The sequence below is a fragment of the Aythya ferina genome, assembly GCF_964211825.1.
Source record: "Aythya ferina genome assembly, chromosome: 1".
Taxonomy (NCBI): domain Eukaryota; kingdom Metazoa; phylum Chordata; class Aves; order Anseriformes; family Anatidae; genus Aythya; species Aythya ferina.
The window spans coordinates 7,757,007-7,773,725 of NC_140296.1; the positions used below are offsets into that span (position 1 = coordinate 7,757,007).

At 43.5% G+C, this 16,719-nt stretch overlaps 2 protein-coding genes and 1 long non-coding RNA gene across 6 annotated transcripts in view; 2 read left to right on the forward strand and 1 right to left on the reverse strand.

The window, feature by feature from the left end:
• Positions 1-518: 518 nt before the first annotated feature.
• Positions 519-10,392, reverse strand: DDIAS (DNA damage induced apoptosis suppressor). Its single transcript, XM_084531671.1, has 5 exons — positions 10,257-10,392; positions 8,502-8,630; positions 6,943-7,104; positions 5,047-5,164; positions 519-3,195 (listed from the first exon to the last, which is right to left on the reverse strand). The coding sequence occupies exons 2-5, from the start codon at positions 8,612-8,614 to the stop codon at positions 763-765; spliced, it is 2,826 nt and encodes a 941-aa protein (XP_084387797.1). The 5' UTR covers positions 8,615-8,630; positions 10,257-10,392; the 3' UTR covers positions 519-762.
• Positions 10,393-10,772: 380 nt separating this feature from the next.
• The window catches only part of PRCP (prolylcarboxypeptidase), a 43,910-nt gene continuing 37,963 nt past the window's right edge, over positions 10,773-16,719 (forward strand). For 2 of the 4 annotated variants that reach the window (XM_084511668.1, XM_084511669.1), the window contains exon 1: positions 10,774-11,034. In XM_084511668.1, coding sequence (XP_084367794.1) covers positions 10,897-11,034 — 138 coding nt within the window. In that variant the 5' untranslated portion in view covers positions 10,774-10,896. Of the gene's footprint in view, positions 11,035-16,719 lie in introns of all 4 variants that reach the window. The other 2 variants (XM_084511667.1, XM_084511670.1) reach the window with 2 other exon arrangements.
• LOC311433007 lies at positions 11,371-15,534 on the forward strand. The gene is made up of 2 exons (XR_014690501.1): positions 11,371-11,912; positions 15,421-15,534. It is a non-coding gene; the product is annotated as an uncharacterized lncRNA (long non-coding RNA).

A 16,719-nucleotide genomic window follows, 5' to 3' on the forward strand; every position in this document is an offset into this window, starting at 1 on the left:
AAATTCTGGGCTGTGCTCGAGTATCTTGGACAGCAAGGAGAAAAAAAAATGGTTTGCTGCCTAGGGTCTTTCAGTTATATCCAGAACTAGGCTTCAGGCTAATACTGGACAAATCAGAACCTGTGCCACAATTTCCTGAACTGTAAGGTGGGGGGAAAGAACAAAGAGGGACATGGACAACAACAGGAAGAAAACCACCACCAACAGCTATGGAAGAACTTTTTTGTAGCCTATTTACCTATGCAGACTCACTGTGTAGCCATGAGAAACTGTTGTCTCCACACAGCCTGCAGGAATGCTGCAGTCTCAGCATGCCTGTGCTCTTGGGGCACAGCTCACCAATATCCTGCTCGACTGCAGAAGCTGTGTGTTCGATCTCAGATCGATCCCCAGAGTCATCCAGTAAGAACCTGGAAGGGACATGGACTCAGGGGCTCTTCTAGTGAGGAAGAGACAATAGGGAACCAGAGAATACTTCACCTATTTGTATGTGAAAAAGTGAGATTATTAAACGCTCACACATTTACATAAGTGTTTATTGCATGTTTTAATTTACAGTAAAATAAACTAAGAGCAGAATTCTCTTTTCCCCATCTCTATGGTACAAAGTTCTGCAAATAATCTTAGGAAGACATATGCCTAAAAGTGTATAAAAATGGTTTTTAAACATCTCTTTTCTTTATATGAGTCATTCTAAAAAAAAAATCTTAAAAATAATTTAAAATAACACAGCATAAAATAATCATTTTTTACTGTTTTGGCTTACAGAAAAAGGGGCTCTGCTTGGAAGAACAACTCAGGAGACCAGCCTGTTGCCCCTTCCAATATAACCCCTGAATAATTTGCACGTGAGAGGTGATTCTTTCCTTCTGAAGAGGAACAAGTTTCCAGGATTGAATCATTTAAAAACAAGGCCTTGGTGGTACCTGCAGACACAGGAGTTGCTATAATCCCGGCCGTATTCTCAGAGTTTAACCCCTCACTTCTGAAGCATGCATCTTTTTCACTGTTCTCTTTGCTTCCAGAAATTGGGATCCACTCTTCAAAGTCGGCAGGCAACTGGCTGTTTTGGAACAGCTGTGAAACAGAGCTATTACTTTCTTTTTCTTCCCCATTACACAGCTTCTGACGTTTCACTAACCTGCCAGTAAGCTGCTGTAACAGAGTGTTTTGAAAGGAAGACCTTGATCGCTTGCTTTTGGAATGGACTTTAGCAGGATTTTTAGGGGTGAATATAGTGACAAGAGAGCTTTGTTCCCCCAAAGGCCACAGTTTTTGGACAGGTTTTGCCACAGGAGTTGACTCAGAATAAGGAACAAAGTCTTGAGCACTAACAGAATTGCATTCTGAATCATAAAAGGAGTACGCCACTGGTGTACTGTGCTTACGAAAAGCAAGAGGGGACCTATGTAGGGAAGGGGTCTGTTTTAAACTGTTACAGGGAACATCCAAAGGAAAAAGCCCCAGTTCAGGAGTTGTGACCTTTCCTGTCAACCTACCTTCCTGTATCAAAGAGTTAGATGACTTATTTAAGAACTCTACAGTTTTTGCTACCTCACTTGTATCAAAGAGATCAGCAGAAGCATTGTAGCTGCCTTCAGGGCAGCTACTGTTCTGTATCACCTCTCTCTTATTTATACTTTTGAAAGCATTTTCTTGCAGTTCTGTCGATGTTTTTAATTCTCTTTCATACATCCTCCTTGTGTTGTTGGGAGTTGCTGGATCAGAGTCCCATGTTCCTGTGCATATAAGACCTTTTCGTTGGTTTGCTTCATAAGAAGAATTTTCTTTACTTCCACTACCAGCTAAACAGCTATCACGCACAGACTGCACACAGGTAGCCCTCTTGCTCCTTTGTAAACAGAAGCTTTCTTCACGTTCAGCAGCACACTGCAGACTGATAAAAGAACAAGCTGACTTTGAAACTTCAGTATCTGCTTCTTTGGGCTGTCTGTTTCTTCTGGAAGCAGAATACTCTGATGTAACCGGTAAGGACTGTGATGGAGTAAGTAGACGAGGGTTAGGTATAACACAAGATGCTCCCCATTCCTTGTCAGCTGAAGATGAAATGCTACAGAAAGACTCACGTTGTGACACCTCATCACTCACAGGATTTGGATTTGACTGCTGCCAAGCAAATGATATACTCTCCCAACTATCTTTCTCTGCTGGTGGCAAGAACCTCCCAGATATGCTCCCTTCAGGTAAACCACCAACTCCTGGGGCTTGCCTGGGACATGATTTGTTAAGACCTACACTCAACTTGCTGCTTTCAAGGGCGGTACGTTGGCCTGCATCAAGACTGGGTGCCGTTACAAAACTCTCACCTTCTATTCTGGCTAAAAATTCATTCAGACTTTCTGAGAACGGGAGCTCTTCCCAAAGCACAGAGTCTGTCTGAGACACTCTAGTTACAACATTTACACAATTAGAAGTTGAGGTATGTCTGTTGTAAAAAAGGGAGTTTGGGGATTTTTCTTTGTAAGAATCATTTCCAATACTAGTATTTGGGTAAATGCTTTTTACTCCAAACTCTGAGGGATTTTTTAACAACCTGGAATGGTTTGGAGGTGAACACTTAGTCTCTGAGAAGGAAATTCTCTCTAATTTATCAGTCGCAGAGATTCTGTCAGTCTGACTAGGCTGTGAATTTAATTCATCCTCCTCCTCTTTATTCTCTTCCCTCACTGAAGAGCTGCAACACTGTGACTCCCAAAGAGTTTGATTGTTAAGGCTTACACTGCACGATTCTGCAGAGACAGGCCTCCCCTCTTCTTCATGCTGTTCACTCACCAGCTTTCCCACTTTCAGAGTGGGAAAGTCTTCCATTGTTACCCAAGCAACAGATGAAGTCAGGCTGAAGGACTGCTGCCAGCACCCTAAAAAACTTTCTCCGCCACTAGACTGAACAAAACAGGAGTTTCTGTTCCAGCTAGACAAGCTGCTGAGCTCGCTGACAGGTTCATCTATTGGAGGTGACAATGAATCAGGTAAGTGTGAGCTGTTATTATGGTTCCTGAATTTCCTGGACTGCAGGAGCCGATGGAAGTAGGTGATAACAGTAAAGCCAGTAACAGCAGCATTTGGCAGGAAGATCTGGCAAGCTGTAAGGGTTTTTGTACCTCTGTTAATTCTGGAACAGTTTTGCAAGATGCTGCTGGCAAAAGAACACCCTCCATCCTCACTTGCACAACCCTGAGGGGGGAAAGGAAAAATTAGTATAATGCTTTGGTTTAAGACAAAAAAATAATTAAGGCATGCCTTTTAAGTCAGGCTTAAATTTAGGTATCCCTTTTAGGTCAGAATCTGCAGCAAAGAGAAGACAAAACAGTCTGTCACACAAAGCAGCACTCCCTGGGAAATAAGAACTGGCAAAGGCTATAAAGGGCATCACAGTGAGAGGCACTTTGCTTGCTGCAATTATGCAGAGTTTTGGAGCTGGAAAAACAACCAAGAATTCTAAGCAAGAACTTCACAGAAATTTTCTTCCTCCCATTAGGGCACTGGGTGCTCCACAGCTTCCTCCAGTACAGTTCTGTGCAACTGGCGAGCTGCCTGATGCCAGTGCTTTTCTTTTGTCTAGGAGACACTGGGTAATACTTGAAGCGAAGCACTCTGGTACCAGCTACCTGACTTGGCAGCTCAGCTACCAAAGCCAGCATGTTATTTTCTATGCAATATTTCCATTTCATGGAGTAATTTACAACCGTTATCTTCTCAGATACATTTAGAGAGCAGTATTTCAAAGGAGTTTCAGCAGCAATTCCTTGTAACACCTGCTCCACTCTCCAAAGAAACAGCGGGTAGAAAATGATATTAAAAGCAGAGGGAGTATCTAATGTTTTGAGAAGTGGATAAACCTTCTTTTATCTCCCCCTGAAGGTATGACAATACCAAAGAGGACAAAAGCAAATATAGTTGTCTTCAGATTCATCCACCCTTCTATTCCCTGAATCCATGCACGGTGCAAAGATTGAAATCAAAGACTGTTAGCCAAGCACAATGACTTTCTATGTAAGTCTTAAAATACATATGTATGTTTATACACCCCTCTCCGTATTTTTTAAAAGTATATTGTGTTGATTTTGAATTATGTCTGGGAGAGTGCAACTGTAGGCAAAGCTGAACAAAATGATATAGAAATGTCTGTAGCTACAGGCTGAGCAAATGGTCTTTGCATACGTGTTCAGGCATTGTGTGTGCAAAAGCAGCAACAAGGCTGTTGATATACAAAAGGATTACTCATATTTGTAAAGGTATTAAACCTAGAGAGCTGGTGAATGGTTCTAGCTCAATAAAGTTAATCCACAAGGTTCTCCAATTTCCATTGCTTAAGACACAACATGAAGAAAATCTTGGCTCAGATACAAGTTTTGTGGGTGAGGAAAAACACCTGAGCCAGGTAAGATTTCATCAGCAGACTTCAAAATATGAATGACCCTCAAAAGCAGCATTTTAAGAGAACTTAAAAGACAGTTCGCATGGAAATATTACAAACAGCTAATATTTCGGAGTCTGTTAAGCACACAGGCAAAGCACAGATGTGTATGTTCAGCAGCTGTACTTTATCAGCGTTTTTAAACACTCTTAAATACAGAAACGTCAAAATGTTGCAAGGGGATGTGTGCATCTCCCTACATTTCAGAAACCAGAAGACTATGCAGCATGGGAAAGGTAAGGCAAGGCTTGCAAAGGCAGTCTGTTTCATGCTTGAACTGTATATGCTTTTTTTTTTTTTTTTAAATACAGATTCCAAGCTGTTACTGACACACACAGGAGCTGGCATTGCTCAGCCTCTCTGAAAAGCAGCCCTGACGAGCTGTCAAGCTGACTACTGCCATTCAAGATGGCTTTTGAATGTGACTCATTTAAAATAACAGAAGAATTTGAGGAAGAGGAGCAGAATCATTCCCATATTCTAGCCCCAAATTTTCTCCTCAGGATACTGACATTCTGAAAAAAATGTCTTGATAAGTTTATACCCCCAGCTGGCTACAACTTAATGAAAAAACTCATTATAAGAGTGTAATATGGATTAAAAATTACCTTCACTCCAAATATAAATCTTTTTCCAATGAAACAGGCTTCAACTGCTTCAACTAACACTCTTGGAGATGCATCTCTGTTTGTTTCTCCTGACAGCTGATTAAAGTCTTCAATACACCTGGAGTAAAAACATACAGAAATAATGCATCGATGCAGTAAGATTTACACAGCAGTTCAGCTGTAGTGTAGGTAGAACAGACTAAAGAGAAGATACTGTGGTAGCTTAAACTAAACAGACAGAACACAGGAAATCGTGAACCTCTAAAATTAATTGTTTAGTTCACTTAATTTGTTACAGTGAAATAAAACTAAACAATACTTCATATAGGTTTAATATGCATACAACATTTGGGTATTCCTTACGTGGCTCCAGTTTTTGGATCAGCACCATGATTTACATATTATAATGCTGCCATGTATGCTGCTGTTACTTACACATCCTTTCTGCCTGCATCTTTACAGCAATGGCAGCATCCATATCAAGCCATGCAATTAGTTTTGCTTTTCACAGTTCACAGTAGTACAGCGGTCTAGTGGAGAATGACTCCCATAAGAGTATTTTTAATGCTGTTAATATGGGATTTAGAAAGAGTTATCTTTGACCCGATGATAACACGAATCAGTGGAAAATAAAAACAGAGAGAAAGAAAAAGGGAACATATCTAAATATCTTATCATTGCAATTTGACGTATCAGAAAGTCTGAAGCTTTTAATGTGGGTGGTCAGGCTCTAATGATTAACAGCCTTTCTTAGAAATCCCTCAATGCTAAAGGAAAATCTGGTCCCATTAAAAAAAAAGCTGTAAGAGGCACACTTCTTTCTTAATCCTAACAATAAGAACAACAAAATACAACAACAACACAACCAAAAATCCATTCCTTTCAACACCAAACCAAAAAAAATTTTGACAAGAAAAACACACTAACCAAAAAAAAACAACCAAAAACCCCAATCCGAACACCAAAAACAAATGAACAGCCCCACAAACCTGACAGGCTCTTTTTACCTTAAGACTTAATTTTGCCACAAGATTTGAAAATATGTTTACATTTCTGAAAAAGTCAACTTACTTCGTAATTTGCCATTAGATGAAGAAAATTACATCATCTCAAATTTAGGTGGAAGGATCCACCCAAGGGCCCAACTAAATGGTGAAACTCACTTGGCAGCATCTTAGTAATGGAAATCACAGAAATCACAGAATGCTTTGGGTTGGAAGGGACCTTAAAACCCACCAAGTCCCAACCCTCTGCCATGGGCAGGGACAACTCCCACCAGGCCAGGCTGCCCAAAGCCTCATCCAGCCTGGCATTGAACACCTCCAGGGATGGGGCATCCACAGCTTCTCTGGGCAACCTGTGCCAGGGCCTCACCACCCTCTGAGTGAAGAATTTCCTCCTTATATCTAATCTAAACCTACCCTCTTGTAATTTTAAACCATTCCCCCTTGTCCTATCACTGCACCCCCTGACAGAGTCCCTCCCCAGCTTTCCTGTAGCCCTCTTTAGGTACTGGCAGGCTGCTGTGAGGTCTTCCCTGAGCCTTCTCTTCTCCAGGCTGAACAACCCCAACCCCCTCAGCCTGTCTTCACAGGAGAGGTGCTCCAGCCCTCTGATCATCCTTGTGGCCTCCTCCAGACTTGCTCTAATATATCTTCAGCAGAAAAGCAGAGATTTCTTACATAAAAGTAATACATATCAAAATTTCAGTATTTCAGCAGGAAACCAAACTCAACCATTTTCTCAAAGTTACGGGTACCAGGGAAAAGCTTGAAGGGAGTGTTTTAACAGCTTTTTTCCCCATTTGTCTCCCCACAATCCAAGCTCATCTCATTTTTTTTTTTGAGGTTGACAAAAAAGCATTAGTTATATAGGCAGAAGCAACGCATTCCTTACCTTTGCAGATTTCCCGCAGTGACACCAAAGAATGGATCTAAGCAACTTCCAAACACAGTAATGTCAAACAAATCATTTGTGTCAGCAATCTTCAGGGACAATCTATATCTGTACCCTGCATCTTTAGCTTCACCTGTGCAGCCACACTTTGGACAGTTAAACCTGACAAGACAGGAAAATAATAAAAACCAAATTGAACACGTGAACTTCACTGCGGAGCTAAGAACTTATCTGCAGTTTAAATGCCACTAGAATAATGCATTTAATATTCCATTGTAAATTATAAGATTATTTCTTGGTCTTTACCCCCTGAGGCATGAATATTAACATAAGCTCAGCAAGGGGCCTGTATCAATCTGGCTTCTTTGGTAGATTGATTAAATGCTAGTCTGTTGTCAAGCTGGAGAGACACAGAGGGCTTTGAATGACCTTTGGGGGATTCTGAACTCCTTGGCACCTCTGTCTGTTTGCATTTTGCTGTCTTCTGGGATTTTTCTTTCTGAAGCTTAGTATAAAACCTAGATTAAAAAAATCATCAGGAAACAGCACTGTTGTATCTTTGACTTCAGCATGTGAAGCAACAGATATCCTTCCTTTGCAAAGCCAGCTCCTTCCATTCTGTGCTGATACTCATAGATTTGTTGTTCTTTTATGTGTCATCTGTTTAACATTAACAGTGGGAGGAAAAAAAAGGAAAGCTCATATCTACCTGGACACACAGCAAGTGGAAGAATCATACTGAATTACGTCATGCATTGAACACACAGAATAAGAAGAAATAAAGAAAACATATGGTTTAATTTGCAGGGGCTTTTAACTAATGCATTCTAACTTCAGAACAGCACCGAAGAATCGAAGTGCAATGGACGCAGGTGGAAGATATTAACACACATCTGCATTCTCCTGAACTGTCCTTTGACTTCATGTGGTACAATATAACTCTTGATTCTTAATGATCTCCAAACTACTACAGGACTTTAAAGAAATCCAAATGGTGTTAATTTCAGGTATTTGTTAGTTATCAAGCCAAGGAGTTCAGAATCAGTCCTACGAGGAGCGGCTGAGGGAGCTGGGCTTGTTCAACCTGGAGAAGAGGAGGCTCAGGGGCGACCTTATCGCTCTTTTTAGGTACCTCAAGGGAGGCTGTAGCGAGGTGGGGGTTGGCCTGTTCTCCCACGTGCCTGGTGACAGGACGAGGGGGAATGGGTTTAAGTTGAGCCAGCGGAGTTTTAGGCTAGATGTTAGGAAGAACTTCTTCACTGAAAGGGTTGTGAGGCACTGGAACAGGCTGCCCAGGGAAGTGGTGGAGTCACCATCCTTGGAAGTCTTCAAAAGACGTTTAGATGTAGAGCTTAGGGATATGGTTTAGTGGAGGGCTGTTAGCGTTAGGTTGGAGGTTGGACTCGATGACCTTGAGGTCTCTTCCAACCTAGAAAATTCTGTGATTCTGTGATTTATTTCTCTGATTAGTTAGTGGTAACTTTGTGCTCAGCTCTCAGAGACCTGCAAGGCCTCTGACAGCAAACAGCCAGTGGGATGGAACAGCTTACAGCACGTACCTCTTGGGGTTCAGCACCAGCCTAGAAAAGCAGCTCTGACAAGCTGGATAAATGAAGCAGGAGTTCTGGACAGAAATTACAGAGGCAGCCAGGAGTCCTCTCGCTTTGTTCATGTGCTCACAGAATCATCTGAAACAACCAAGTCAAAATATTTAATGACTTCTAGTTTTATGAAATGTTAATCAGAGAGTTCCAATGTTAGCTACCAAAATGTTCTCTACAGCTGATGTAAACAAGGCTTTATAAATCCTTCTTTGAAAAAGCACATTTATTGCAGTAATAGTTATTTATAAATCTCCTTTCAATGTATACTGCAGAGCAAACCCAGAATAGGAAGTGAATCCCACTTCTTCACCCCATAACTCCCTCAGGGAAGTCGAGGGCTAAGGAGATAAAGGAGACTTGAATATGGCTTTTGTAAGTTAAAAGTCGTTTTATAATCAACACTGACATTGTGTTCATACTTTGCTACAAAATAGTTCAAGTCTTGGCCAATTCCTTGGCCCTTAGGGGCACTGTTCTCAGCATTCTGGTAAAAACAACTGTAACACATGTACTAGAAAAACGTGAGTGACTGAAGTCATTATTCTGAGTAGTTCAGAGGAAAAACAAAATCAGATAACCAAATATTCTCTATGCCAGAAAGGCCTGGAGAAAAAAAAATAAAATGCAATAAAAGGCAAAAGCTTTACTGGAGGGTCAACCAAAATGAAACATTTCGCTTCAGAACATAAATTAGCAGGAACTCATTTGACTGATTAAGTGGTGCCCACCTTCAATTTGTGCTTAAACAGAACTCTTTTGTTTTACTTACAGTACAAGACACCACCACACAGTATGAATAAAACACAGCAACACTGAAAAAAGAAGTAATAAAAAGAAGTAATAGAAGCACCCCCAAAGGTGGACTTAGAGCAATCAGCAGGTGCTCCACATTTCAATTGCTTTTCAACTCAGAACTATATAAACAAAGCATACTGTGACCTATCTGAACTTTTTATTGAAAGAACTAAAGAGATTCCTGAAAGTACAGCAAATATTTTAAGTATTCTGCTGAAAATTCAGAATTAAAGCATAGAAAAATTTGTATTTTTCCACGGGTTATGTTAAGAGACCCCTTAAGAGCAAGGGGCTCAATCCCAGTAACGCTTTCTATGGTATAAATAACATCCACCAGAAGGCCGGAAGCGAACACAGCCCAAACACATGTTTTCTAGCCTTTCAAACTGTGAGAAAACTCTCAATAATTCTCTTCAGACAGGATCTTCTGTGAAGCTATTTTATTCGTGATTGCAATGGCGAGCGTCCTGTCAATCAGGAGCATATTTTATGCAAACAAATCATAACCTTTTATTTCCTATTACCCAACACCTGATCTATAACATATATGTACTTTTTTTCTTTTTAAATTAAGCCTTTAATTTCTCCTTTTTCCCTATTTTCATTTCTCATTTCTTATGTTTTGAGAACTTGTGATCTTCATTATTTTTACTGTCCTCACGCTGCTCACCCTGTTTTCCTCTAGCTTCTACCTCATTTGGAACAGCGAGGCCTTCTATTGCCCACTTACCCACTGAGCACCTCTATTTGTTGTGACCACACAACCACCTTTGCACACAGATGGTCAGTTTTCTACCGCAAAAACACAACTTCGCTTCTCACAAAACCAAACGCAGCGGCCCCACCGAAGGCATTAAGCCCAGAGGCAGGGCCCGGACCCCCAGCTCCTGCTTCCCCCCCCCCGCCGCTCCTCACCGCCGCTTTCCACGGGCGCCCGCTGCCCCCTGGCGGCTCCCAGGGCTCGCACCGCTGCTTTTACCCCAGCGCAGCCGCCGCCTCCAGCTCCCAGAGGACACCGAGGGCCGGAGGGAGCCGCGGGGCTCCCCGCACCCCCCCAGGCCCCCTACGCCCCGCCGCGGGGGCCTCGGCCCGGTCCCCGCCGCCTCAGGGCCTGGCGCGGCCCCTGAGAAGAAGGCGGAAGTGCGGGTGGTTGCCAAGGGCCGTTGCTAAGGGCGGAGACGAGGAGGCGCTCAGCCAATGGCGACGCAGCGCGGCCTGAGACCTCCCCCAGCTCCACCCAATGAAATGCGAGGGTGCCGGCCTCACGCGCCACCGAGCCCCTCCCACTTCACGCCCGCCACCGCGGCCGGCCAACCGCGAGAGGGCGCGCGCGCCGTCCGCATTCATCTCAACCAATCGCAACCGTCCAACCCCCTCAGCGCCCGCCCACAGAAGCGGAAACTCCTCCCCTTCCGGCACCGTCCCTCAGAGCGCCCCGCGCGGGGCGCAGGCGTGGACACACCCCTTCGCCGGCTCCTGCCGGCACCGGCCGGGGAGGGGGCGGTGGGGCCGCCATAAAGCGGCGGGGCAGCGGGCAGCACCCCAAGGCCTCGCCATGCCGCGCCTCCTCCTCCCCCTCCTGCTGTTTCTCCTTCTTCTCGGCCAGCTCAGTGCCTTACTGGCGCCCCGCCGCCGCCGGGGTGCCCCGCCGCCGTCTCCAGCCCCTTACCTGACGCGTTACCTCTCGCAGCAGGTAGGAGCTGCGGGTTTTGCAGTTAAATATCCATTCTCTCCCTGCCCGGGTGCTGTGCTGGCTGAGGGAAAGCCTGGCGGGGCTTGGCAGAGGGCTGGGTCCTCAGGCGGGTCGTTTCCATGGGGATCGAGGGGTGTTTGCTGCTCTTCGGTGCCTAATCTAGCTAATTAGCATGTTTTTGTAGCTTTCTGGGTGCTGCGGTGCTGAATTCCTCAGGTAAGGCTCTTTTTCCGTGCTCCTGCTGTAGGTGAAGCAGCTGGCTGCAGCCACAAGGTGCCTGCCTTGCTGTGGCTTGGTCAGCTGCACCTCCAGTGATACCTGCATACATCCCCTGAATTACTTGTTTCTTTAAAATAGGAATCAGATTTCTGTTACTAACCTTAGCTTTATTTTGCTGGTGGTTTTAACAGTTCTCAGTGTGTTTGTGAAATCCATAGCATGTGTGCAGACCATGATTTTGATAAGCACTGGTGCAGTCCCCTTGCAGAAGCCTCAAAATCATTTTTTTTCCCCTTCAGTTTTCCCAAAGCAGTAACCAGTTTCTCCTGATGTGTCATGGAAGGTTTGCATCTTGACCTTCGCTATCCCAGACTTTGCTGGGGAGGTAATGGATCCTCTTGCCTGGAGGCGTAGTGAGAGGAGAAGACATTTCTGGCACTGTCTGGCTCCGGCTGGAGGCAGCGTGCAGCCTGGTTCTGAGTCTTATGCCTTGGTCTAAATGGGAGAGCTGTGGGAGGAAGATGTTTAATGCACAGGCACCACATCTTGTGTGGTGGCGTGGGGATTGAACATCTCGGTGTTGGAGATGGTGAAGTCTTCATGGGAAGATGAAAATGGGAGGGGTATGCTTTCAGAGAGAACAGAGTTGAAGAAAACAGGTAAGCTGCGTAAGGTCATCCTGAATTAGATACAAGATAATTTTAGAGTCAAAGTTCTCCTTGTTAGAGTTGAGAGGTGAGTGTGGTGCATTTAAGCGTGCATCCATGCACTGAGATTATACTGCTGTGGTCTGTTTCTGCTTGTGAGTGGTCTTCTTCCAGGGGTTTGCCTGTAAAATCTATGGAATTCCTGAGGGTTGAGAACATCTCTACCTAATAAACACTTTCAAGTTGCTCAGGGAGTGATTGGAGGCTTGGGTCCCTCCACCAGCTTTCCTGCTAGCCCTTTACCTCATACTGCAGATGCCTTCTGCAGTGCGTGTTGGTGTTGGCCAGGATATCAGCTCTGTGGTGTATCTTGCTGTGTGACACCCAGTTGTAGCACGCTGGCTGTTATGCATTGCTGCCATCGTATCAGTGGTAGTCATCCTGTGGCCTGATCCGCCCTCTGTCACCATGTTCACACCTCTGTCTTCATCCCATTTTGGAGTTGTCTCCTTTTGGAGCTGCCATGTGCCTGGGATCTGTGGATTTGGGGAGGTAGATAAATTTTGAGAGGAGGGAAGGGGAAATCCCAGTGGCACTGTTGTAAAGGTGATGCCAGATCTCATTCTCTTCAACTTCATCCTTGTTTTTCTTCTTCCATTACCTCAAGCAAATCCTGTTGGCTGTGAGTACCTGCTGTGGCAATTGGATCCTGCTGACAGGTTCTGAAATCCTCACCTTTGCTGCCCAAAGGCTTACAAATATCACAGTACATGGTGGGAGATGTGTGCCTATTCACGTTTTGGGTTTTTGGGTGTTTTCCTATCATCAGATTTGGATGTTGTTGCCTGTCACCTGAAAGATGTAGGGCTAGCATAAAAGGTCTAATCACACAGAGGCGTAAAACTTTTGTTTATCAGTGGCATGGTGTGCAGAACTAACAGGCAGCTCTCCAGCCTTTATGAATCGTGTGCTGAGCACAGCTGTCTGGGAATTTGTAATTACATTATGATTCTGTAGTGGAACATAAATACTGTGATTACCATATTAAATAGGGGTGGTGATACTTTGCCACCTCTGAGGGCTGATGATGTTTGTTTACATGAAAGTTGCTTAGGGCTTGAATCATCAGCCTCTGTTCTTTCATAGTTGAAGTTGCTGTTTTGATTATAGCTTTTCTGTTATTGTTTTATATTAAAAATAACAATATAAAAATGTTTTTGCAATATGGCAAACTATTATGCTGTCACAAAGGAAACACACTTCTGTTAAAAAGCAAAATTATTTGAATAGTCTTTAAATATTCAATACTTCCATGAAAGACAATTTTGAATAATCTAGATAGATAGCTTGCATGAATCCCGTTGCTTAGAAAGTTATCTCTTAAGCACAGTGAACAGTTCATTAACGTTGTACATTACAGAACAGAATTGCAAAAGCTGGGAATTTCCTTGTGGAGTTACAGTCTCTAAGCAGAGCTGCTTGGCATGGAAGCCTGGAGACCTAGAACATTGCTTGAGGGGTCAGCATCAGCACTTACTGACGTCTGAGTCTGTGATGAGTCTGGTATGTGTCTGCTTTCAGAAAAAACGGGGGAGAAACAGGGTCAGAGTTCAGCTTGAGAGTAGTTTAGGTTAAACTTCCTTCTGTTTGCCACTTTAAGTGCCTGACACCCCTGACAGCAGGACTAAAGTCTAGAACTGGAGAAATAAGTCACATGATGCCCATGTCAGTGTGACTGGGACCTCAGCTTGCGTGTCAGATGTACTGAACTGTTTGTCCTTAGTGTTCCATATTATTTTGGCTTGGGGGTTGTCGTGGTTTAACCCGGCTGGCAGCTAAACACCACGCAGCCGTTCGCTCACCCTCCCCCCTCCCTCTCTGGGACGGGGGAGAGAAATGGAAAGTGAAGCCCGTGAGTTGAGATAAAGACAGTTTAATAAGACAGGAAAATAATAATAACAAAATAATAATAACAATAATAACAATAATGTTACAATGGTGATAATAGGAAAGTAATAATAATATGTACAAACAAGTGATGCACAATGCAATTGCTCACCACCCGCTGACCGATGCCCAGCCTAACCCCGAGCAGTCCGGCCCCCTCCCCCGGCTAGCCACCCCTATATATTGTTTAGCATGACGTCAGATGGTATGGAATACCCCTTTGGCTAGTTTGGGTCACCTGTCCTGGGTCTGTCCCCTCCCAGCTCTTACTGCACCCCCAGCCTGCCTGTTGGCAGGACAGAGCAAAAGGCTGAGGTGTCCTTGGCTTGGTATAAGCACTGCTCTGCAACAATTAAAACATCGGGGTGTTATCAGCACTCTTCTCATCCTAAGCCAAAACACAGCATTCCACCAGCTACCAGGAAGAAAATTAATTCTGTTCTAACTGAAACCAGGACAGGGGTGTGACTCTTTTCCCCTTCAGTAAGTAAAGGTTGCCTTTAAGCTCTCTACTTCTCTAATGCGTAAGTGACATTACCTGATCTAAAGGTACCTGATGCTGCCATGGGCTGGTACACAGCCCTTGTAGGAGGAACTGCCATCACCCACATCCTTATACCAGCAAACCATACCTGTTGTGGGGGAGTTAGTCCCTTTTTTAGCTCTCATGATTGCCTGGTGTGACTTCTGTAGACAAGATCGTGCTTGCTTCTGCTTTTGTATCTTGCTCTCAGACTTGAGGCTTGTGTGTTAAATCAATCCATGTAAAACTGACCTTCACTGAGATGTGTAGGATGTATGGAGCTGCAAGCACAAGACTGCTCTGAATGGCCTCTGTAAGCAGCTGTGTCAGTGACCACAATGACAATTGACAGAAAGGGCTTTGAGGCACCTGAGGGCTGTCTCCTCTTTACCCAAGTAGAAATAATCCCACAGTGGGGAGTGTCTGGAGTCAGGCTGCTTTTTCTGACCTTTAGGGAGCCTTGTCTTGCATCTGCATCATTCCTGTCTTCAATCACTAGTGTTGGGGGGAAAACAACAACAACAAAAAGTTTGTGTTGCTCTAAATGCAGAGCTGCGTTAAAGGCTTCTCGGTGATAGCCTGCCTCCTCAGAAAACAGTGATGTCTCTTCACTCTGTATGATAATTGGTGGTTGTGCAAGACTTAACGTGGTTGTGGGGCTCTTCTGCACAATCCCACTTTGTGTGCACGTCACTCACTCTGTAAACAGTCGTGAATTGGTCTAAGAACCAGTGACCGTGTACAAATAAACTCTTGTTCAGCGAGTTACTGAGCTTGGTCCTTCAACTGATTATCTTTGGAACTAACACGTTACTGATGTGGCCGTTTCCAGAAGATGAGCTCTGGTTGCTTTTAATCACTTTGTAGATGTCATACACATCTCACTATGTCATAGCTTAGCAAACTCATATGCAAGTCTCTGTGCTCTAAAACTTATCCGTGCTTCACATTGTGTATATGTAAAAGGAAGCTCCTAAAGTTTGAGAAGTAATGCAATTTGATCTCTTCTAGCTCTGTCATGTTTCTTTAATGCCCTATTTTGTGTTACAGACTGAAGTTTTGAGGCATAGAAAATGAAAGCTTTGACTGAAGGTGCAAAAATCAGAAGCAAATTTAGAAAGTGTGTGAAAACTTGAATGCAAATTTTCAAGTAAGAAAATAAAAGTTGAGAAGGACAGCAACAGGCAAAAGAACACCTATCAGCGAAGGAAGAAGAACTGATGCAGTACTTTCTGTTTTATGGGAAGGATCAATGTAGAGGAAACCTGTGAATCCTAGAATTTTTCTACTCTGAATATCAGTGCTACAGCAAAAAAAAGAAAAAAGGCCTTCAGGTAACTGTATGAATGAGCAGTGTAAGGGAAGTGAGGTCAAGAGACTGGATCACCTCTCTGACAGTGCTATCTTGATTGAATGCAAACCAAAGGTGCAGTTTTGCATTGAATGTTGCATCTGCTGTATCCGCAAGAAGGAAGCTTACAATTAAGGAACAAGCTATCTTTTAATCCAGTTTAATACAGTCTTTTAAAGTTTTTTTGAATATTGTGTGCAAATGAGTGGCACGAAGTATATTCATATGTACATACACTGGTGCTGTACAAGTTGCTGTAATGCTAATGGCGTAATTTTTATCTTTAGACCTCAAATTTCCTTATAAAGCTGCTGATTTCAATCTGGTTTAACAGCTTTAATTGTGGTTAGTAAATTTTTTGGCAGCTTATGGTGACTCAGGGTGGTGTCTCAGAATAGTAACATGTGGCAGGAATGGTTAAGAAGGGTTTGTTTTTTCCTTCACCAGAAGTGGAAGGTGCTCTTGCATTGTGTTGCCAGACTGGAAAAACAAAGTGCTTTTTACGTGGCCCCTTGGTACCCATTAGTAGTTATGTCTAGTGGTCAGAGAAGTGATGCTGATGTTTGTCTTTGAGGTGAATTACTTGGCGTATATGTTTTACTCATCAAGGAGTTCAAGAGTACTTGGCAGCTCTTGCTCTGTGATATCATAGTGTGATTTAAAACACCAGCTGTAAGCTATAAACCAGCTCTATAAGCAAAACAATAGCTCTTATTCAGTGGACAGGAAAGCAGGGAAGTACTTGTTAAAGCTCGTCAGTGCATTTTTATTTTTATGCACTGCTTATCTGTGGGTCACAATGCAGGCATCAGCTTCTCAAATTAAGCAGGAAACACTTAATTTCCTCACAACTTGCAGTCTCTTCCTTTGAGTGAGAAGTTAATTCTGAAGGCTACAAAAAGCATCAATAATCACTGCTCTCTCTGAAAATAGGCACTTTTATCTCTAGCTTTAACCATTAAAAAGCTGCAGTAAGAAAGGCTGAAATACTTCCGTAA